At 35.4% G+C, this 23386-nt stretch overlaps 1 protein-coding gene across 3 annotated transcripts in view; it reads right to left on the reverse strand.

The window, feature by feature from the left end:
- The window catches only part of Cdk14 (cyclin dependent kinase 14), a 538666-nt gene that overhangs the window by 255071 nt on the left and 260209 nt on the right, over nt 1-23386 (reverse strand). For all 3 annotated transcript variants that reach the window (XM_042684715.1, XM_042684719.1, XM_042684716.1), the window contains exon 8: nt 11963-12086. In XM_042684715.1, coding sequence (XP_042540649.1) covers nt 11963-12086 — 124 coding nt within the window. The remainder of the gene's footprint in view (nt 1-11962; nt 12087-23386) is intronic.

Raw genomic sequence — 23386 nt, forward strand, 5'->3', positions numbered from 1 at the left:
ATACAAAGCATGGTATTTTTATAAGCAAAGCTAGATTACACACTTGTGTAACATCAAGACAATTTCCAGGTGGAAGGAACACTAAACGGTAGTTGTGGGCTTTCCTGCTCCTCATTGTCCTTATCACATTACAGTATAGATCATCTCAACAGTACCGACCTACTCAATGGGCAAAGGATGTGTCAGGGAAGCCTGGAGAGAAGAAGGAAAGGAAAGAAAGAAAGAACCTTGAGTGGCTTGTTTCATATTGTATTGTCATTTTAATAAGTTTGTTTTTTACTTTTTGTTTTACTTCACTTTTATTGTGCTGGTCTTGGGGCTTGACAGCGCCTGGATGCTGTCCCTGAGCTTTTCTGCTCAAGGCTGGCACTCTACCACTTGAATCACAACTCCACTTGTGGCCATTTGGTGATTCGTTGGAGATGTATCACGGACTTTCCTGTCTATGCTGGCTTTGAACTACAATCCTCTGGACCCAGCCTCTTGACGAGCAGGGATTATAAACAGGAGCCATGAGTGCCGGCTTTTAACGGTGATTCTCTAGATCTCAGCCTCCTTAATACTTAGGATTACAGATGTGAACACCAGTGCCCAGGCTAGGATAACAAGACAACAAGAAGTCTTACTCACTATCCAGACTCCCAGCATTAGTCTGGCTTTCCTCCTGGAACTTCAGCTCTGCCCTCCTGGCTCTCTAAGCAGCTTCCCACTGACCTGGTTCTTATAACAAGTCATTAAAAAAGTTTTGACTTTCATTTTTGTTTTGTAAATACTGATTTCTGGAGATTTGGCATCTTTGGAAAGGAAAGGGCAAGTTGGCACATACTTGAGTGTTCAACCTTGTACTTCTGTTTTATAGATAATCCTTCAGTTACAACTTTTACAGATTGTAATGCATACATATCCCTTTAGAGTTGGGCCACCTATCAATTAGATAAATTCGAATGTTTATTCTAGCATTCAAGCATTCATTAGTTATTCAAAGCCATTTTCAAAATTTTTATCAAAATTTCCCTAGTTAGGTGCATTTGTAAGCTAACTCATACTATATCTTAATTTCAGTATTATTGATACTAGTTTTTAGTCTAAATGTAAATACTGAGTGAGAACAAAGAACTCATTTATAGCTATTCAATTAATACACTGCTGATTTGTAACATTTATCTAGAGTGTATTTAAAAGATCACTACTAATAATACAAAGGAAAACTATTTGAAGATTCTTAATGTTGTTATGAAATGATTTTATGGTATTACATCTAGACAAATTAGTAAACTAAAGACTCAGCAGACATTGTTCATGTCCAAATATGAGTTATTCTGATCCTCAAATTGAGTAAATATAATAAGCTGTTCTTTTTTAAAAAAGGTAATAAAATTTGTACAGACTACTTCACAGGATTGTGAGAACAAAATAAAAAGAGCCAAGAAAGAACTTCATAAATAATAAAGGGCTGTTATTGTGACTATTTGAAATGACTGAAGTTTGAGTCAATATCACATTCTATAAGTGATCTTGTGTTAACTGCTGAAGATAAATACTTGTATGATTCAGTAAGTAGACTGGTTCCAAAAGTTGAAGCCTATAAGCAGAAGTAAGAACACTCTCAGGTTCTGACTTCTCTATTTTGGACCAAACAAAACACTTGCCCTTTGTTTCAGCACAGATACCCCAAAGCATACCACAAAACTGTCATTCACATAGAAGATCAAATAAACAAGTCTCAAATTTTAAATGAAACAGTTTGCTTTCCCTAGCCAGGGCTCAAAAAAATGTAAGGTACAGATATTTTTTATCAGGATCACTGGAATCACTTATTAATTTGCTGAAGAATCTACAATTGATCACTGCTTTCAAATCCTTAATTTTGACAATTTGTCCACTTTTAATTAAAAAATTCAGGGGCTAGGAAGGTAGCTCAGTGGTAGAGTGCTTGCCTTGCATGCATGAGGCCCTGAGTTCAATTCCTCAGCACCACATAAGCAGAACTAGCCTTGAGCTGAAGAGCTAAGGGACAGTGCCCAGGCCTAGAGTTCAGGCCCCACAACTGACAAAAAAAAAGAATTAAAATGTTGCCAGGCAACAGTGGCACGTGCCCATAATCCTAGCTACTCAGGAAGCTGAAATTTGAGGAATAGCGGATTTAAGCCAGCTAGGACAAGAAAGTCCATGAAACTCCTATCTCAAACAAACTACTCAGAAAAAGGCCAGAAGTGGAGCTGTGGCTCAAGTGGTAGAGAACTAGCCTTGAGCAAAAAGAATCTGAGTGACAGTGCCCAGGCCCAGAGGTCAAGCCTCAGGACCATTAAAAAAAAATCTTCCTAATATAGGCATAGCTCTAGTTATATATCTCTCTTCTTGATGGTGAAAGACTAGTCAAATGAACTCTAAGAAATAAATTGCCAAAAAAGTAGTAGAAAAACAAGTTGCAATGGTCCTTTATATTATTTTCTTCTAAGCAAATTTCATAGTCTTACAGAGCAGTGAGCCACTAAATACTTCTAAAATCAATGTCATTTCACATTTACATTTCTGATACTTGACAACAGACAAGTATACTTGCAGCAAGATTTATTATTTAGAGAACACAAACACCAATAGTTAATAGCAATAGTATACATTCTAGAAGAGTGCATTCTCATCTAGCATCTTTTAAACTGCTATACAGTCATCTCTTTATGCTAAGGGGATTCCAGGAATCCCCTCAGACACCAAAATCTGAAGATGCTCATTTTCTTATATAAAATGTATACTATTTGCATATAACCTATGCCAACCTTCCTTTATACTTTAAATCATTTTTAATGTTTCTTATAATAATATAGTATGAATTTTTTTTCTTACAATAATGATTCTAGAGAACACATGCACTAGACTTCAATGATTCATTTGCTGTCACCCAAGATCCTAGCATAAATCATGCATATTGATATATGTAATGCACTGTCTGGTTGGCTTCTTAGATGACAAAGAGCAGGAGATGGAGGATGATCAATGAAGAAGAAACACTAAGCATGTCTAAACAGCCTTTTACATTTAATCTTTCACAACTAATGTCACACAACTTATGTTCAAGTATAATCACTGTTGCCTTTGGGCAAGTAGGTGTGTGGTGTAGTTCCTACCCTTCGTATTACCATCTGCCATCCTTCCCCTCGGGTCACCATGCTTTGCCCTTAAGTTTCCAGTCATAGACTACCTTAGGATACAGACTGTATTTCTACTCACACCCCACATTACTTATCTAATTTACTGCCTGAAAAATCTTCCCTCAATCTGTACAGGGGTAGGGGGAAGCCCACAATATTTTAGCACATTGAAATTTCTCAGTCTAGAGATATTCCTCAACAGTGGAGAAAAGAGGATCTTTCCTATTTGTAGCACTGTGCTCTGCATTTAAAGATATTGCATTATCTCACATGCATGATTTGGCTGAAATTGAAGTAACAGTCTTTCAAGTTTCCTCATTTCCATGGAGTTTGATGCTGCTATTCTCAGCAATCAACACCATCTACTATATTGCTTTCTGCTTCAATGACTGAACAGAAATGTTACATTGATTCATAAATTCATATTAGTTGCAGTTCATATGTATCCTTCATCTTTCCACTGAAAGCTTTAAAAATTCATCTAGATGACTTTTAGGGCAGCAAAACTATTCTGAATGATGACACAATGATAGTATGTTACTTTGACCAATATGGACAGGTAATACAGCTTCATCAATTATAACAAACTCTTCTGCTAGTTGTTGGTAGTGGTGGAGGCTACATTCATATAGAATGAAGCATACAGAAACTCTGTCATTTCTGCTCAATGCTGCCTTGAGATTAAAACTTTAAAAATAAAATTTACTCAAAAGGAAAATCCTCATAATATCTAGTATTTTAATGAGTTTGGGAAATGCTACATTATGATAACACAAAACATAAAAAATATAACTAGATTAAGTGAAGTAAGCCAGACCCAAAGAAACATAGGCCCCATGGTTTCCCTTATTTGCAATAACTAGTATACATCTAGGATAATCTCACTAGACAAGCAGAAAGGTTAAAAGCTATGTACCTATGACCATATAAGATGATTCCAAGTGAAATGAATCACAAGATAGGGACACAAGAAGTTTTATCTTTGTTGCTGTTTTTTTAATGTACTATGTGATTTTTTTGTTTTTGTTTTTTTGTATGTTCTTCTCCCATGGTATAACCCCTGTTTCCACTGTATTTAATTCTGGTGCCCTGCATCTTGTATATACATTTTTTTCTAATTTGGGGAGGGGAAGGTAAATAACAATATGCTAAAACAAGGATACATACAGGACACTATGTTGAAAACAAACTTTACAACTTGGGTGGGAGGGAGGGAGAAGTTGGGGAGGTGGGGAGGGAAGGGATGGTAGGGGGGAAAAAAGGAGGGGGTAACAATGCTCAATAGGAAATGTACTCATTACCTAAGTCATGTACCTGTAACTCCTCTGTACAGTATCTTTACAATAAAAAATACATAAACTATAACTAGGAGACATCATCATCACTACCACTGTTATTTTTCTTAAATGGAAAACAAAAACCTTTTGGAGGGAGGAATAGGATATCAAACAAGACTTAACTGATGGAACTAAGGGATGATTTCAAGAACAGGGATAAGGTAATTTTAAGGAACAATATTCCTTTTTAAAAACTACAGTTTTTACTCATAGTTACATGGAGAGAGAAACTGAAAAGATAAGGGTCTGAGACCAAAATATGCAAAAAGTTACCTCTCCCTCCAACCATATCCATAAATAAATCAGCATGCCTGTGTTTCTAGCTATGTATGAGAATGTAAGTCTAAGTTAGAGTATAGGGGGAAAGATCCCTATGTATAAAAAGAATCTAAAACCAAGAATATTGTTGGAAGAATGGTTCAAGTGGCAGAGGACCTAAGTAGCAAAAGCAAAGCTCTTGAAGAAAGAAAGGAGATGGAGGGAAAAGAAGAGGGAGAGAAGGAGAAGGAAGAGGAAGAAGAAAAAGAAAGGATGGGTAAATAAGGGACCTGGCTTACTTCACTTAATATAATTTTTTCCAAGCCTTTCTATTTCCTAACAAATGGGGAAATGTCATTCTTTCTGATGGAGGCATAGAATTCCATTGTGTATATATACCACATTTTTTTGATCCATTCATCTACTGAGGGGCATCTGGGTTGGTTCCATATCTTAGCTATGGTAAATAATGCTCAATAAACATAGTTGTGCTGGTAGCTTTAGTGTGGTCTTTTTTGTAAACATTAGGGTAAATGCCCAAAAGTGGGATTGCTGGGTCATAGGGGAGCTCTATGTGAAGTCTTTTGAGGAACCTCCATACTGCTTTCCAAAGTGGTTGAACAAGTTTACATTCCCACCAACAATGAAGTAAGGTTCCTTTCTGTCCACATCCCCTCCAGCATCTGTTGTTGTTAGAGTTCTTGATTTTTGCTGTTCTCACTGGAGTGAGGTGATATCTCAATGTTGTTTTGATTTGCATTTCTTTATGAGTCAAGCAGAAAAGGTCAGATAATGTGATGTTAGGAAAACGAACCCTTTAATATGTATTTCAATGTTTTTGTTTCTTTCATGCATGTGTTTCTAACGCATTTATAAGATTATTTCTTTGTTGCTTTGTATGTCCCTCCCCCACAGTGTAACCCCCCGCTTTCACTATATTTGATGTTAGTATAACATGTGGAGGAGATGGGGACAAACAAGTCGTTTAAGGATTCAGGTGGACCTGTTGCAACATTGAGAAGTACAAAATGTCATGCCGAAACCAGCTTTACAAGGTCGGTGTGGGGGGGGGGAAGGGGGGGTATGATTAGGTGGGGGGGAGGGGGGAGGCTGGGAAGGGAGGTGAAGGGTAAACAAAGGAGGAGGCTGCAATGCTTGGTAAGAAATGTATGCATTATCCAGCCCATGTAATTGTAACCCCTCTGTACAGTATGTTCTCATATAAAATAAAATAAAATTAAAAAAAAAAAAAGGATGGGTATATCCAACATTTTGAATGTACTGGATTTAGGGAAAGAAACTCTGTCTAATTTACAGGTCAAATAAAAATTATATTCAACTTGTAATATTGGAGAACTGGATAGATTAAAACATGCATCTTTTCATTTACAGTTTCAATAGACTTGATTAGAAAAATGAAGGCATGGGGAAATAAAAGAAAAATGAAGGCACAGGGAATAGCCCTTTCTGTATCTCAGACTGGGTTCTCAATTATTCTAAATACATTCTTCTTTTCAGATCTACATAAAAGCAACTCTCTAAACCTTGCATTAAAACTATTTATGGGCTATACTGTCCAAAGGATTCTTTTGGTAAATTAATTATTTACAAAACATGTGATATAACAAAGATATAGTAAGACTGAATCCCTTTGGCTCTAAAAAGGAGCTCACAAGTTAAAACAAATTGTTACAAGAAAAATTGTAGTAGCCTTAAATTGTTAACTCTGGTGATAAATTTTGCATGTAAATATTTTTTAAAGTTTTATTTAAAGTTTGCTTCCTTGGGAGCAACAGCTCTTTATCTACAGATTCTAAATTTACCAAATGAATCAGACTGTACTTTGAATCTGAAAAAAATTAATTTCCCTCTCTTCCCTAGTATTTTCTATGTGATTTCAAAGGAACGTACACCAAATAAACTATGCTTGTGTGTTCTTTAAATTAATCTAAATTGTGATTTACAATAATTGCCTTTGTAAAATCTAGTCAAGGCATAACCTGGAGCTGTAAATTATCAACATTGGGAAGGTAATGTTTTAGGGCTCTGATGGTTTCAAAAGAGACTTGTGTAGTTTTACTCAAAGACACAAAGCTGTTTAACTTGGCTCCTTCATTAGAAAAGACAATAAAAAAGACAAGACTTTTAAACACTTGTATTACAAACGTGCAGTTTCTCTTTTTCAAGAGTATACTTAGCCCAGTTGTCATTTTATATGGTTATAACATGAACCTTAAAATAGGGAAATACTAATTATTCCAGCATAATTTTACATGAACTAAAGGAAGCTGCAGTTTTACAGCTTCATCTATTTTTCTTTAATCTTACTTAGAAAAATACAGTTATGTTTTCATACTAGTATATTGCAAATAAACTTTAAGTACTTGATGAAATTATGCATTTCCTAGAGTAACTCAACAATTTTCTTTCAATGCGCTCTCATTGCATATGATAAAGGTATGACATCTATTTGAATTTGTAAAAGATAGAATCAAAAGTCAGATTCTAGGGAGGGATGGTATAGCACTGATTAAGTATATTAAATAGACCAGCAAATAACTGGTCATTAGAAAACAGGCTAATAATTTCAGAAATGTCCAACACATAAGGCCAGCAGTAAAAGGACCTTAGACAGTATCTTTTCAATCCCCTCCCCACAGAAAGTTAAGCCTCAGGAGAGATCATTGATTTCTCAAATGTAATAAACTGGTATCCACTTATAGACTGCTTAGAACAGTTCAACTACACTTAATATAATTTCTTCCAAGTCTTTCCATTTCCTAACAAATGGGGCGATGTCATTCTTTCTGAAACATAGGTCCTATGATTTCCTTTATTTGCAATAACTAGTATATGTCTGGGACAAGCAGAAAAGGTCAAAAGGTATGTACCTATGACCAGATAAGATGATGTTAAGTGAAATGAACCCCAAGATAGGGACACAAGTGTTTTTTTTTTCTTTCTTGCTATTGTTTCTAACATATTTATAATGTACCATGTGATTTTTTTGTTTCTTTGTATGCTCCTCCCCCATGGTATAACCCCTGTTTTCACTATATTTGATGTCGGTGCCCTGCATCTTGTATATACACTTCTCTAGCTTGGGGAGGGGAAGGGAAAAAACAAAATGTTTAAACAAGGATACAGGTTGACCCACTGTAACAATGAGATGTACAAGACACTGTGTTGAAAAACAAACTTTATAATTTAGGCGGGAAGGAGGGGGGGAGGGGGGAATGTAGTTGTGCATGTGGGAGGGAAGGGAGGGTAGGGGAAAAACAAAAGAGGAGGTAACAATGCTTGATAGGAAATGTACTCATTACCTCAATCATGTAACTGTAACCCCTCTGTACAGTATTTTTACAATAAAAACATACTTTAAAAAAAAAAGAACAGTTCAACTAGAAAATGATTCAAGTCTGCACAGTAAACTTCAAACTTTATGCATCTTTTCAGCATATTTACATACACTCAGTGATGTTTATTTCTTCAACCTAAGGTTACAATCACAGTAAATACTAAGAGGGTAACAAAGGGCCTTATATGTAAAAATCTCAAAGCAGTCCAAGGCTCAGAACAACTTGAACTCGATTCCATCTGCACAGAGAGAACTGCAAATTGTACATGGACAAGACAGCAAATTTCTAGTTTGCTAAAGCTAATAAAACAGAAATTCAATTAGTCTTCAGACTGAGAATTGGTTTGGTCATGTGTATTTCATACTCATATTACCAATATTTACTAAGCAACAATGATGTGGTATTTATTATGTCGTTCTTTCTAGACATGGTAACACAACACTGAAGCAAGACAAGACAAGTTTCTGTACTCTGAGAATTTATAATCAAGTATCTAAAGGAAAAATAAATTTTAAAGTTAATAGAATAATCAGTGTACCAGAAGTTCTACTCAAGAAGTGAAGCTGGGTGATTGATAGGAAGTTCTATTTTGGGAAAGGTGACATGAGCTCTCCCCCTGTGATGAGAAAATACAACGTAAGAAGCAGGCGGATAAGAAGCAGGAGGAGCAGCATCCCAGGCCAAGTTTTTACTTGGCTGTGATAAGCGAATGAGTTTGGGTCTGGCTGTACCACAGTACACATGGAGTAGAGCAAGAAGGTGACAATATCAGTTGGCTAAAGGACTTGAAATATTTTTCCTCACTTAAGAAATGAGTGGCAGCCCCTACTCAACTTTATCATACCCAAGCCAAGCAAACCTTTCTATTATTACAAATCAAGTATAATTTACTTATTCCAAATATGAGTAGAAAATAAAGCTTGACTACGTACTTAACTATGACTTTGCTTATGAGGAAAAAGCAGCTAAAGTATTTTGACCACTCAGAATTTAGAATTCTGTTTAATAAATAAATGTACTATTGTCTACTTCTATTGTGAAGTTTACTTTGTCAGGGGACAAAATCTGCCGAGTATCAAGGATGAACTCATTTTTAACTACTGAACTAGTAAAAAGACAAAAATATTCTTTAAATTATTTGATACATTTATGCATTAGTGCAATTGACTGATAGTAGTATAATTAGTGCAGTCTCTCTCTATATATATTTTATATGTAAGAAACAACATACATACAATGATTAATACTGGAGAATTGATCTGCCTTAAAAAGGAAATAAAGTAAAATTAAAGAGCTCGAGCCACCTGAGACTGGGCGATATGGATCAAGTATTTGCAACAGATCTTTGTATGACTAAACCTGGGCTACCTTCTAACCCTCTTTGAATCTCAGGGCACTCTCAAAAAAAAGTTATTATACCCTAAATTAGTTAAGGAGACAATGAAAGAAGAATTTTAAAGCAAGAAAAGGCTTAATAATTTTTTAGTTATTACTCTGCAATATATCGTTCCAATAAGAAAGTATCAGGGGAGATACAAGCACGAATACATTTGTTTCTTTTAATCAAAATGTTATAATATTGTTCACATAGAGAAATTATTTCTACAGCTCTTCCTCCTCATATGCAAACTCTGAATTAATACCTGTGTTTCTAATTGTTCTGCTAGTACCATCTCGTTTTGACTATTTAGCCTCTCTACAGTTTCTAGTGTGTTTCCTTTGTCTCAGGCCATGCCCAAACACAGAAAATCACAGTTAATTGTATGTCTTAAATTAAAACAAAAAATAATGCACAATTAATTGGAGGAAACTGTCAGCTGGCGAATGAGTCTTGCTCATTACACTCTGTGAACAGGATGTATGCCAAGCAAGCATTCCAAGCTAGAGAACTGGTTCATGACACTGAGAAGAAGCTGATAGACACAACCCTTCATAGAGCAGTATGGGCTGAAGAATCAACTGCCCTAAAACATTTGCATTCTAGCACTGGTAGAATTTACTACACAGACTTTCAGTAGAAGACTTTCTTTCCAGAATTATGAATAATCAGACTAAAATAGTCACTGATAAAGGACTGGAACAGAGGCCAAATCTGGGTCCAAAATGGAAATGTCTTCTTTATACTGTTGTAAGTAATTTTTTTCAAAGAGAAAATGATAGAAAAATGAAGAGGAGAAGATGGAGAGAAGGCAAGAGAAGAATCCAATGTATATCCTACAAAATTTTGAGTGAGGGAAGGGGTAGGGAGGGGAGGGATGGTTGAGGATGTTGGAAGGGGTGACATTGATCAAGATATGATCAAATATCAGGTTTAAAGATTCACGAGACTTTTAAGATCAATTTATCTGGCTATTATTTAAAAACATGTTAAAAGTTAAATGTAACCCTCAATGCATACATATAATCTTACTCTTATTCTTATTTTATTAAAAACATGATTTATCAATATACAAAATACATTGAATACAATTACATATTCAAAATTATAATTTATCACAACAAATGATTTACAGACTGAAATTCTTTTAAAATTTACTGGTACTTAACAATTACAAAATACACTCACAGTAAAGGTAGTGATCTTAAATTTGAGGAACTCGAACTTCCCCCACACCCACCTACTCTCCCATTATTTTCTATCCTATAATAAAAAGACTGTACATCTAGCTACTTACTATAATCTTGACGACAGATTTAGCAAAAAGCAACTCTTAACACATACATACAGACTTTAATTATTTTTAACCTAGTAGATGAAAACAAACCACAGACTTTTGCAGTATATTATGAATCATAATCACTTTTGCTTTAGTTAATTTCTGGAAAGGAATAATACACAAGCTGAACACATTCATTCCAAAGGCATTCGTTTAACAATCTACTAACCTTGAAATGAGAAATAATCATATCTTGTGTGCTTTTATTTGTTGAGGGCTCAAGTCAGAGAAGATAATCATATTTCAGCTAAAGCCCACATCTCAAACTCAGGCATATTATGTCCCAAGGGTAATATTTTAATTCCATTCTTAATGGAGCAAATTTCTAATCAGAATATGTATTAAAAATAATTGAGGCAATGGATGTCAACACATCATGCTGCTATCAGGCTTCATCCTCTAGTGCTAGAATGATGTCTGAACATGATGGCTAGTAGGACAGAGCCTGCTCAAGAAAAGGAATACAAGGAAGGAAGAGATGCGAGTTTTTGCTCCCTTCTGGATCCTCACAAGTCTGTCTGGAGAAAAGCATGCAATATAATAGGGCAATATGAAAAACTTCTAAAGAAGGAATGACTTATCATAGGCCTAGCTAAGACTTCACATTTAAATACAAATAAATGTCTAGTATTTATAATATTATGGGAAAAAAAACCCTGAAACAACGGTGACTTCTAGAAAAGTTAAACTATCCCTCGATTTCTCAGTAATTAAAATTTTAGGACAAGGAACTCTACTGAAAATGATAAATTATATGTGTCCAGAGGTTTCACTTTGAGTTCGTTAAATTTTGACAAAATACCGATACTTGAAGTTAGATAATGTGACATACTATTCAGTTTTGAATGAGATTGACGTTTTCAAAATGAAAAATTCTTTGAGAACTTTGTGCCAAAAATTTTACTGATTTTCCTTTGATAATGTATCTGAAAATAATTTCTGCTCCGGTTATTTAAGACCCCTACAACCTCCAAAAAATAGTATGCATTGTTAGAAAAGGTAGAAAAGATTTAATCTATGCAGCAGTATTTTTACCATGATCTATGATGACAGAAGAGCGCATCTAAACAACTTCAGTGCCACCATCTGCCTGGTATTCTCACAGTGTGACAAAATAGACTGGTAATTAACTGCTTTCCTACCGAAATCTGCCAGCTTTAACTCCCCCGTGTCGCTGATCAGAAGGTTTTGTGGTTTCAGGTCTCTGTGCAGAATATAACGCTGGTGGATGTAAGACAGTCCTCGCAGCAACTGAAATAAAAACAACTGGGGGGGGGGGGGGAAAGAAGACCAACGTTAAATGTAAATTTAGATACATGCCACCCTCTGCATCCAGTCTACCAAGTGACTGCACTTAGTGAAATGGGTACCCACCACTAATGTTCCTACCAAATCATTACAGATTTGCATTAGTAGCCCATAAATCCCTAATCCACTGAACAATAAATCTGAGTATTTCTAACAACTTGTTAGAATAACCCAGAATAATACTTACTCAGCCAGAGATCTAAAAGCTGTGTTTTATAAACAAAGCAAATGTGAAAGATCAATGGTCTGTAATATCTTATTTCAGTAGGTATAAAATGACATCTAATAAGGAAAGAAAAATCTACATGCAACACTGCAAAGAATAAAAATACGGAAGTGTTTATCAACTTTATATGAATATATGTTTTAATATCCTAAAAATGACATAAATATGGCAGCCATGAATTTACCAATTAGCATGCTTTAAAAAGAAACTGAAAGATGAGAAGATGTGAAATAATTAAAACAACAGTAATCATATGTTCCAATAATATTACCTCAAAATTATACTACTTTTGTACATATATCCATACATATACTAGGATTCTGTCTATCAGACAAACATGCACCTTTACTAATTACAGAGCAGGCTAACCTAAAGAAAAAGGAAATAAAACAGAGACAACAGGATTCAAAAATAATATAATTACAATAATAATTTCTCTGTGAAGTTTTATACATCAAAAGCTTTTGTTATTTTTTTTCAAAAATTGTTATATTGATGACAAAAAGTTTGACTCACTGGTTTCCAATTTTTTTTCACAAAAATGAGGTTAAATGTACTCACTATCTTACTCATATAACTGGAACCCCTATGTACATCACCTTGACAATAAAATTTTTTAAAGTAAAACAACTTAGTTGCTAAATATATTCTAATGTACACTGTATTTAAAAAGTCAATTTCCTAGAACAAAAATACAAACAAATGTTCTTACTTTAAAATGCCATCAATATATTCTATACTACATAACCAGCTATTATCAAAAGGGAGTTTCCAGGAATATCTAAAGGAATTAAAGACGAAAATGTTATAAGGATTCTGGAACATATAAAGGAAAGTATGAACAACTACTTGAGGGTTCTAGATACTAGCATATGAGAGGTGCCTGAACAGACTATAAAAGCCAAGTGCACATTATTATAGGGATGATATCTTGAAATAAGAGTAGGATCAATTCATTTTAAGTTCTTGTATATATTTACACGAGGCACTGAAGACCTGATTATTTCTGGAGTCTAAGTACCCAAAAGTGCAACTCTGCTCTGTGTTTGTGTGGATTGAAATACTTGCTTATGAGCCTGCAGAGGCAGACATTCTCTGGACTTCTCTTAACCCTTCTAGTACTTGAACAAACACAGCAGCCAATTCCAGCCTCATTCCTTATGGCCAATACTCCTTGCATCCTGAACCTTAAAAATTGTAACTTCTGAGAGAATCCAAACTCTTTACTTCAGATGGAAAAAAATGGCATATAAAATCTTTTGTATGTGCAATAGTTTTAACATACACACACAAGGCAGACTACATAACAAACTAACTTTCAAAATCCAACATTTGGAAAGAAAGTTGTTTGGGATTCTGCAGGATGCTAACAGAGCTTTGGGACCTATCAGATACTTAGCCATGGCAAAGTATTTTAACAAGCATATAACACTTACCATATGCCAACATGTGCATTGTAGAGCACCATCTCAATTAAGCTCAGATAATTTTAATGATGCATTAATATTATTTCCAGAGTGCTAAGAAAATTGAAGGCAGTTTAAGATCACACAATTCTATGGCAGAGCCATAGCTCAAACCTAGTTTGATTCCAATCACCCTCCTATAGGAATTGTGATTGTAAATGAACACAAGCATGTGAAGTGTGCCTAGAAGGTGCTTCCTCCAAATGGAAGGACAAGATATAGGGACCAGATAACACATGGTCTCCCAGGCCACCATGCTGTGCACTGATTCCCACTGGGTATTCAGTCATTATTACTCTGCATTCCCTAGTTACAGGTAATCTTGTGCATGCCCACACTCAGAGCACCAGGCCTTTTAATTCTGTTCCTGTGTTACCACCTCTTTTCTGTCAGAAAACTCTTCTTTATCCTTTGCCTACTAATCTCCATTTATTCCTTAGGTCTCTCCTCAGGAATCCCCTCCTCCTGGAGCCTTCCCTGACAAATGCCTCCAACCCTCAATTTCCATCCCAGAGGTCTGTGCAAGGTGCTCTCTGCTAGGCTATCAGTGTGGCCTCTGCACTGGGCTATCACAGTATGCTGTTCACCCTATCACCCTGGTACATAGTACAGGGTGCTCCAATATCAATATTAGAATTATTGAGCCAAGTTTAGAGACATCTGGATGCTAGCAGATAAAATAGAAAAGAATAGAGAATAAACCCTATATTTCAATTCTCTAGCAGTGAAGTGCAGATGTGGGTAGACCCAACACTGCCAGAGGGCTCTTCTTCTAATGCCTTTGCTAATTAGTGAAAATATATAATCCTTCTGCTACTCTAGAAGCTATTCAAACAGGATACCATGTTAAAGGAGATTAGGAAAGAGTATTAGGAAAGTATGAGACTACATGCTCCAGTTATGTGTATACAAGCCCCCAAATGGTATTAGCTCTTTGAACAATGCAGAAAATTAGATTCACAACAAATCCCCATGGAGTAAATTCACTGGGGGGGGGGGGGGAGTGATTTATAATGCATATGTTGCAGGTGCCCTCAGCAAGAGGGATGAAAAAATTGCTAGAGGTAAGAAATGGTCTCTACCCTGAGCTTTGTGCATGACAGACACACAAAGAGCTCACTTCCACTTAAAAGTGACTTCACTTTAAAGTCAATGAAGATGAAGAAGATCTAACAGCAAAGAAGCATTTGGATTGATCCTGCCTTGTAGGAAAAGTAGCCTGAAAGAAGAAAAGGAATCTGGTAACTTGCCACTATGAAAACAGAATTCATCATACATAAAATTTAAAAAGAGATCTGAGAAGCATTCACTGAAATAGAAGCTAAAATAATAATAAACCTCTTGTGTGAGGAAGGGGAACTAAGAAGACAACACAAACAGGTATAATATAAATTCAGAAGAAGAAAAATAAAACAAAAGAAGGTAATATATAAATGTGTTAAACTATTAATCATCATCATAAAAGTAATATTGGGGCCGGGCGCTGGTGGCTCACGCCTGTAATCCTAGCTACTCAGGAGGCTGAGATCTGAGAATCGCGGTTCAAAGCCAGCCCGGGCAGGAGAGACCGTGAGACTCCTATCTCCAATAAACCACCAGAAAACCGGAAGTGGCGCTGTAGCTCAAGTGGTAGAGCGCTCGCCTTGAGCTGAAGAGTTGAGGGACAGCGCCCAGGCCCAGAGTTCAAGCCCCATGACCGACAAAAAAAAAAAAAAAAAAAAAAAAAAAGTAATATTGGGGAAGTGGTGCTGTGGCTCAAGTGGTAGAGCACTAGCCTTGAGCTGAAGTGCTGAGGGACAGCACCCAGGCCCAGAGTACAGGCCCACGACCGACCAAAAAAAAAAGTAATATTGGCAAGGGCAAGACAATAAAAGACCCACTGAAACATGTGATTGTCTGCATGTAGTAGGGGTGGGAAGTACTAAGGAGAAAGCCCCTAACTGAATAAAATGGAATGTTGGTGCACTATTCTTAGTTACTATCTACAGTGTCTAACTATACCACTTAAATTTTTGAGAAAGTCACTTTTCTTGGTTGTCATGTAAAGCATATCAAAACAAGCTATCCTTGATCTTCTGTGGAAAACAAGAGGATACTGGGGACATTAGAGGGACCACCTATGAGAAGATAAGACAGAAAAAGAACACAAATCAGTTTTTTCCATAAAAGTTGAAAAACATCAGAGGAATCTCAGACACTAAGAAGAAAAACAAAAAAAAAATAAGGCTAATACGATGAAGTTGAAGTCTCAGCCTAATTTGGAAGCCATTCCGAGTACTTTTAAATACAGTACTTAATCTATTTGATCTATAGTCTTGTCATTTCCTTTCCCATTTGAACATATGAGAAAATTAAAGCTTTAAAAGAGTCAGAGTTACCCAAAGTCATCTACCATCATCATACAATGCTTGTGAACCTTCCACTACATCTCATTATCATAAATCAGACTGATGTTTACTAACTGCATGGATGAATAAAGTTACACACCCCAATAACCAAAGTGCTTTTATTAGCAAATAAACTCAACTTTGTAAAAGCCTCACTTAGCACAGAATAAGCACGTGGTTTTGGATTTCTATGCTTTCTATTTAAAATCTTAGAAATAATATGCATCAAAGCAAGGTCATGTAGTGAATTTAAGAAATAAATATAATTTATTTTAAAAATTATTTAATAATATAAAACCTGACATCCTGTATTTCTAGTGTAGTAGCCCTAAAGTCTTCCTAAGAACACTTTGTCCCTGTGGGATATTCTACTGAACCTTTATAAAAGCAGAGTCCTCTGAATACAACAGGATGACTACTGAAGATTCACATTCTAGTTAGTATGTCCAGTTTCTGCAATTAAAAATACTGGTGACAAACGATTTAAAAAGTGATGCTATGTTGAGAAGAGATACTTTTATTAGCAGTAGATCTACATTTGACAACTGTCTTGCCATCTCCTGCAGGAAGGCCTTTCAAATTCTTGGTGTTATGTCATGTTTTTTCTTGGGTTTATTCTTAATATTTCACCTATGTCCTTCTGCAGCTTTTTAAACTTTGAATAGGTGAAAAAATATCACAATTAGGTATTTCAACAAAACTGTTAAAGGAAGTTGGTAAAAGGCAAACACCATTGGACTTCATATATTATTCTTACCACTCAGAAGAACTACTGGAATGTACAGTGAGCTTTATCAACTTTATAAACTTTCACCCAAGGCCTAAAGATGTGAGATAAAATATACCCCGTTTCTCAAAATCTAGAGTTGTTAGGTTCCATACAGATTCAGAAATACATAAGATTCTTCAATATGTGGTTTCCACATATTTGAGGTGGAGCACAGTAAACAACATTCAGGTTTTCAATAAATAAGAGATTCCTTTCAGAATGTCCAGGATTGCTTTGTGAGTACAGGGGACTGCAGGCTAAGTTTCACATCTCTGTTATCTTAGGTTTGGCATCTAGAAAACGACTGGTTGAATCCTTAGCCTTAAAGGAAATGCAAATCAAGGCTACACTGGGATTCTATTTCATCTTAGGTACAATTCATTCAAGAAAACGAACAATTGTAGGCGAGGATGGAGTGGAGGAGAAATCCTTTCTTTTCCTTTGGTGGAAATGCAAATTAGTAGAGCCACTTTACAAATCATTATGAAGGTTCCTTTAAATACTGAAAATAGAGATAGCATGATCCTTGGGCCTAAATCTGAAAGAATGCAAGTCTACATATAATAGAGATAACTGCACATCCATGTTCATAGAGAGCACCATTATTCTCAACAGGCAAAATATGTAATCAGGCTAGGTGTCTATCAACTGAAGAATGGATAAAGGAAATGCATACATACATAGTGAGATATTATACAGTCAAGAAAAGAAGGAAATCATGTCTTTACCAGAAAATGGATGGGATTGAAAATAATCAAGTGAAATGAAGTAAGTAAAATAAATGAAATAAAGAAAAATACTGAGTTTTCTAACACATATGTGAAGTTTAGCCTTCAAAAGAATACTAGCGTAAATTGGGGAAACTACTTGGGATGAGGGCCTGTGTGAGGGCAAGATTAAAAGGAGAAGGTAAAAGTATGAAAATAGACTAATAAGACCCACTTTCACAATGTTTGAAGAAGAGAGTAGGGTTAGAAAGAATAATAGGGGTTATGTGTTTGACAAAAGTATACCATATACATATATGGAAATACAATAAAATTTCTTTGTACTATTAACATATTCTAATTAAAATAGAAAAGAGAAAATGAGTAGTTGAGACTTCAATATTAATAATAGCCATTTTCATATTTATATCATTTCATAATTTTATGAGTAGAAATGTATAGCTGTACTATCTCCCATTTATTGAAGACATACCTTGTGCTACCTACTATGTATGTGTTAGATAATTCAATACTAATAACACCCTTCCATGTAGATATTATGATCTGTTTCACAGATAAAGAAATGAATCTCCCGTGAAATTATGTGAATTAGACAGAGATACACAGTAAATAAGAGTTAGTACTGGTCTGAACTCACTTGTCTTACTCTAATACTATGACGAAGAATACTAACCCCCCCAAATTATGTATACTATTTTAATAAATTAGTTATAACTTATAGGAGCCACGGCTACAAATGTGATACTGGCAAATAAGCTAGTATCTAGATAATACCAATGTCTACATGTGACACCACCCCATTTAAAAATACATTGGCTTCACAAGCATTAAATTACTCATAGATGCAAATTTCTAAAATTATAATTAGAGACTTTGAGTCCCCAGGATATCTCATGAATGTCAGAATATTTTATAATGTGTATTGGATAATAGTTTTATTGTAATAGGAGACCTTTCATTTGTAAACACCACAGATTCAGTCATCATGATTCATTCTATTTGAGTTCAAAATATATAATGCAAATACTAAGCCCTAATTTGTAAAGCAATGAAGCACACACCCATCCAAGTGCTTTTAATTTCACAAATAATAACTATAATTCAGTGTGTTGAATTTGTTGCATGTGTGTGTGCACGTGTGTGTGTGTGTGTGCACGCATGCGTGTATATGCCTGTCCTGGGACTTGAATTCAGGGCCTGGGCACTGTCCCTGAGATTTTGTGCTCAAGGATAGTGCTCTCCCACTTGAACCACTGCTCTGATTCTGGCTTTTTGGTGGTTAATTGGTGAGAACAATCTCATGGATTTTCCTGTATAGGTTGGTTTCAAACTGTGATAATTAGATCTCAGACTCCTGAGTAACCAGGATTATAGACATGAGACACCACTAGCTGTCTGTGCTGAATTTTACATAGTAATTAGACAAGGTATAAAGAAGATAGAAATAAAAACCTACATACTCAACATCATGATATAATTGGTCGCCTTTGTCATACTTAAAGATATTGAGTGTGCTAGAATCATAAATCACTTCAGAGCACCAGGACACACATGTACTTTTTCACAAAGCACTTCATCTAAGCACAGCTCTTAGACAATCTGAATACCAGAGGGAGTTTGTCATGCCACTTTTCTTCCCTTTCTGATTTTTTCCGTTCCACTTCCCACTTCTTCAGTCCATTCCCTCAAGACCCTGGGATACCTAGTGTTTCCTATTTTCTAGTTACTCTAATAATATCTCCAAGGTCTTGTAATATTAATATGCTTTCCCTAAAACTGATAGCTTTCTGAAGGACATGGCAACTTTTTGAGGAAATAACTACTTCCCATTTTGTAAGGTTACCAAGTCAGTTGGTTTTCCATTCCATTCTTCTTTCTTTCCTTTTTTTGGCCTGGCCTTCAAAGTCTGAAGGATTTGCTTTATTTTCTTATTAATTTATTTTTATTGTGAAAATACTGTACAGAGGGGTTACAATTACATGAGCAAGGTAATGAGTACATTTCTTATCAAGCATTGTTGCCTCCTCCTTTGTTTGCCTTTACCATCCCCCTGCTCTCCCACCCCCTTACCCCCCATCCCCCCACCCCGCCAAAGTTGTAAAGCTGGACGTAACGTCTTGCACATTTCATTGTTACAATGGGTCCACCTGTATCCCTATTTAAACAATTTGATTTTCCCTTCCCCTCCCCAAACTATACCAACATCAAATACAGTGAAAACAGGGGTTATACTGTGAGGGGAGGGACATACAAAGCAACAAAGAAATCATCTTATAAATATATTAGAAACAATAGCAAGAAAGATAAAACATTTGAGTCCTTATCTTGGGGTTCATTTCACCTATCCATTCTTCTTTCTATTTAACACCATGGTAGATAACAAGCACAGTGCTGTTCCAGGACGGAGATACCCATAGTGAACAAGGAGTCAAATGGAGCTTGTAAAACAGACTTCTGCCAAGCTCTTTGAAAGCTGACATAGTAGAGTTTTCAAGTTATTAGGATATGTTCGTATGAGGAAGAATGTGAGGAAGACTGAGTCAAACTTCCCTTTAAAAGTTGGTCAGGGGAAAAACAAAGGAGGGAGTAACAATTTTGATTTCATTAGCAATGGACTCACTACCTTTCTTATGTAACTGTTACCCCTCTGTACACTATCTTTACAATAAAAATATATATTTAAAAAAATAGTATTCTTAGATGAATAGAAATTCTTAAAGACAAGAGGGTAGGCTTCAGCTGTCCAGGTTGCCAAAAAGAAAATTATCAGTAGGCTCATCTTTCTTTGGGCACCTTTCTTTTTCAATCTGTATTTTTAACGCACCTCTGAGGAGGCATATAATGTTTAATTAGCAGACCTTGTTCCTTTGTTGCCTTCAAAGTTAGCAAGCAGATAAGCACATGGTGACAAGGATTCAAAAGACAAATTCTAAACCACTGAATGCTGCTCTACATCTTCACTGTAAAAGTCTCTTCTCAGCTCTCTTTAATGTCTAACATGATATGAACTGGTAAGTGAATTTCACATTTATTCTATTACTATTCCCTCAATTTCTAGATATAGAAGATTGTCTTCTCATTATAAAGTTAGGATGGAGGGACTGGGAAGGTGGCTCAGTGGTAGAGTGCTTGCTTTGCATGCATAAGGCCCTGGGTTCGATTCCTCAGCACCACATAAGCAAAAAGAAAAAAAAAGCCAGAAGTGGCACTGTGACTCAAGTGGTAGAGCGCTAGCCTTGAGCTGAAGAGCTAAGGCCCAGAGTTCAGGCCCCACAACCGCCCTCCCCCCCAAAAAAAATAAAAGTTAGGATGGAAACATTCAGAAGAAGCCTTGCCAGGCACTGGTTGTCAAATTTTTAAATCTCTCTTTAATAGCCTCATGAAATACTCATATTTCCTAACATACAGAATTAGGAGAGGCTTTATAATATTCCCAGTAATGCACACTGATAAATCATTATGAGCTATATGGGAGATTCAGTGAAGAATGTGTCATTTGATTTTCCTAGCCGAACATCAGGAAGTCTCATTTGGGAATCAATTCTCTGTGCCATCTGTAGAAGACAATCTTCGTTTGGTATAACACTATTCTCTGTTTTACTCCTGTTTGTCCCCTGGCCTACTACAGTAAAAGAGCAACTTTTTGACTGAAATAAAACTCCTGTCTTTTTAATTAGTATATATACTGAGATGAAATGTAAAAATCATTTTTATGCTAATAAGATTTTATATCCTTGGCAAGGGTAGGGAATCTTTTTTTCTGCCAAGAATCATTTGGGTATTTATAACATCATTTGTGAACCATACAAAATTATCAATGTAAGTACACAGCAAAGGCAGCCAATGAGAAGCATACCTGTGGTCTGTCCTGTCCTGTACCAAATTATTCTGTGGGGTTTACTTGGCTATGAGCCCAATGTTTTTTGCCCCCATGGTGGTGAATAAAGAAAGGAGTTCAAAATTACCTTGGTTATTCTCAATTAGTTAAAAGAAACTGCAGATGTAATTTTGCAGGAAATCTTCTAGAAAAAGAATTATACCATGGAAACAGAAGTACATTGTATAAAAACACAGTGGATTCAATCTCATCATGATAATAAGATGCGAGCATCTACAGTTCAGGACATCAGCTGGGGACAGCATCAATTAATCTCTTCTTCCTTCATGAACCTTAATTTTCAATATCTCATGCTTATCAATTTTTAAAGAGTACATGAAAACTGGATAAATGAGGAAATTTAGACTGCCATGGTCATTTTTAAAAATTTAATAGTCAATTTGCTACTCACAGAAAAATTTAAAAACACAAACTAAGTTTCTATTAAACTTGACTAGGTCAAGCAAATCTAAATATAATTAGAACCAAATAATGTATAAAAGTTGAAAACATTAACTACTTCAAATAAATTTAAAGTTTCCTATATAACCAATTACCATGTTCTAGAAACAGGCTGCTATGCCTTTAATCGTCACAAATATTTATAGCAAGGTCAATGTCCTCAGGCTTCTTGTTCAGGTTTCAAATTGCCCTCCAAATAATTGATAAAATTACTCACTTGTCAAAAATTGATGTAATGCTTAGAAACAAGCCATTAGTTAATAGCGAACATTTATTTCAGAGTGCCATACTGATAATAGACACATTCTGAAAACAAAGTAGAAAACTGATTCTAAGAATTTCAGTTAACATTAAATATACTAGTACTTATAAGTAATATTCAGCTTTCAAAAAGAGATAAATTTTTCACAAATATTTCACAAAGAATATAAACAAGCTATTTCATGTTTTGCTGTGAAATTATTTTTTAGCTTCTACTCTTCAATAATGCTTGAAATTCTACCAAAATTACATTAAGAAACAATCTGCTCATCTTATGTGCATGATATACAAAGTTTTACAGTAAACAAATATATATGAAATGAAAACAAAATACGTACATTTATTAAAATGTTAAAAATATTTCTGTGTATTATCATGTGGCAAATTAATGCAGCCTGGCAAATTTAGGAGCAAAATAATTTGATAACTATGTTTATCCTTTAACCACTGTAACAAATATCTGGGATTCATTATATTTTGATCATGTAATAATGATCATTTAGCCAAACACCAAGCATCAGAATTGTTAAAATTATATGGTGTTTTAAAAGTAACAGCTAATCTCACCTAATTTTCAGATTGCCTCAAATTTTGGTAGAACTATTAGTGACTTATTTCATCTCAACTGTTTTTTTTTAAACTAAGATCCCACACAGCATTATGAACAGCTGTTCACTGAGTAAATATTATTTTATGCCCTTCATTTAGTATTCATAGATTTATGTGACAATAAATATCACCCCATGAAAAAAATGTTAATGCATCAAAAAATATCCATGAGACATCTATCACCGTCATAGTCTGATTTCTTTGAGAATAATTTCACCTGCAATGCAGACCCTAAATGTTACTCTGGAGGAGAGCTCAGGCTCAACAAAACAGTGAGGGCACAGCAATGAATAATTAGGTGAGTGGCCTCCCACAGAAATCAACACAGTAATAAGGGCTGTCTGCACACAACCTCTGCAGCTCAGACACCAGAACACAAAATATTAACAGGCTACTTTCATTTTCCATAACCTCAGAGATGATATCACTATTATCTTCAATGTGAAAATTATGATAAATCTACATGACTGAAT

This window comes from Dipodomys spectabilis, unplaced genomic scaffold (assembly GCF_019054845.1).
Source record: "Dipodomys spectabilis isolate Male_0828 unplaced genomic scaffold, ASM1905484v1 ptg000089l, whole genome shotgun sequence".
NCBI classification, from domain to species: Eukaryota; Metazoa; Chordata; class Mammalia; order Rodentia; family Heteromyidae; genus Dipodomys; species Dipodomys spectabilis.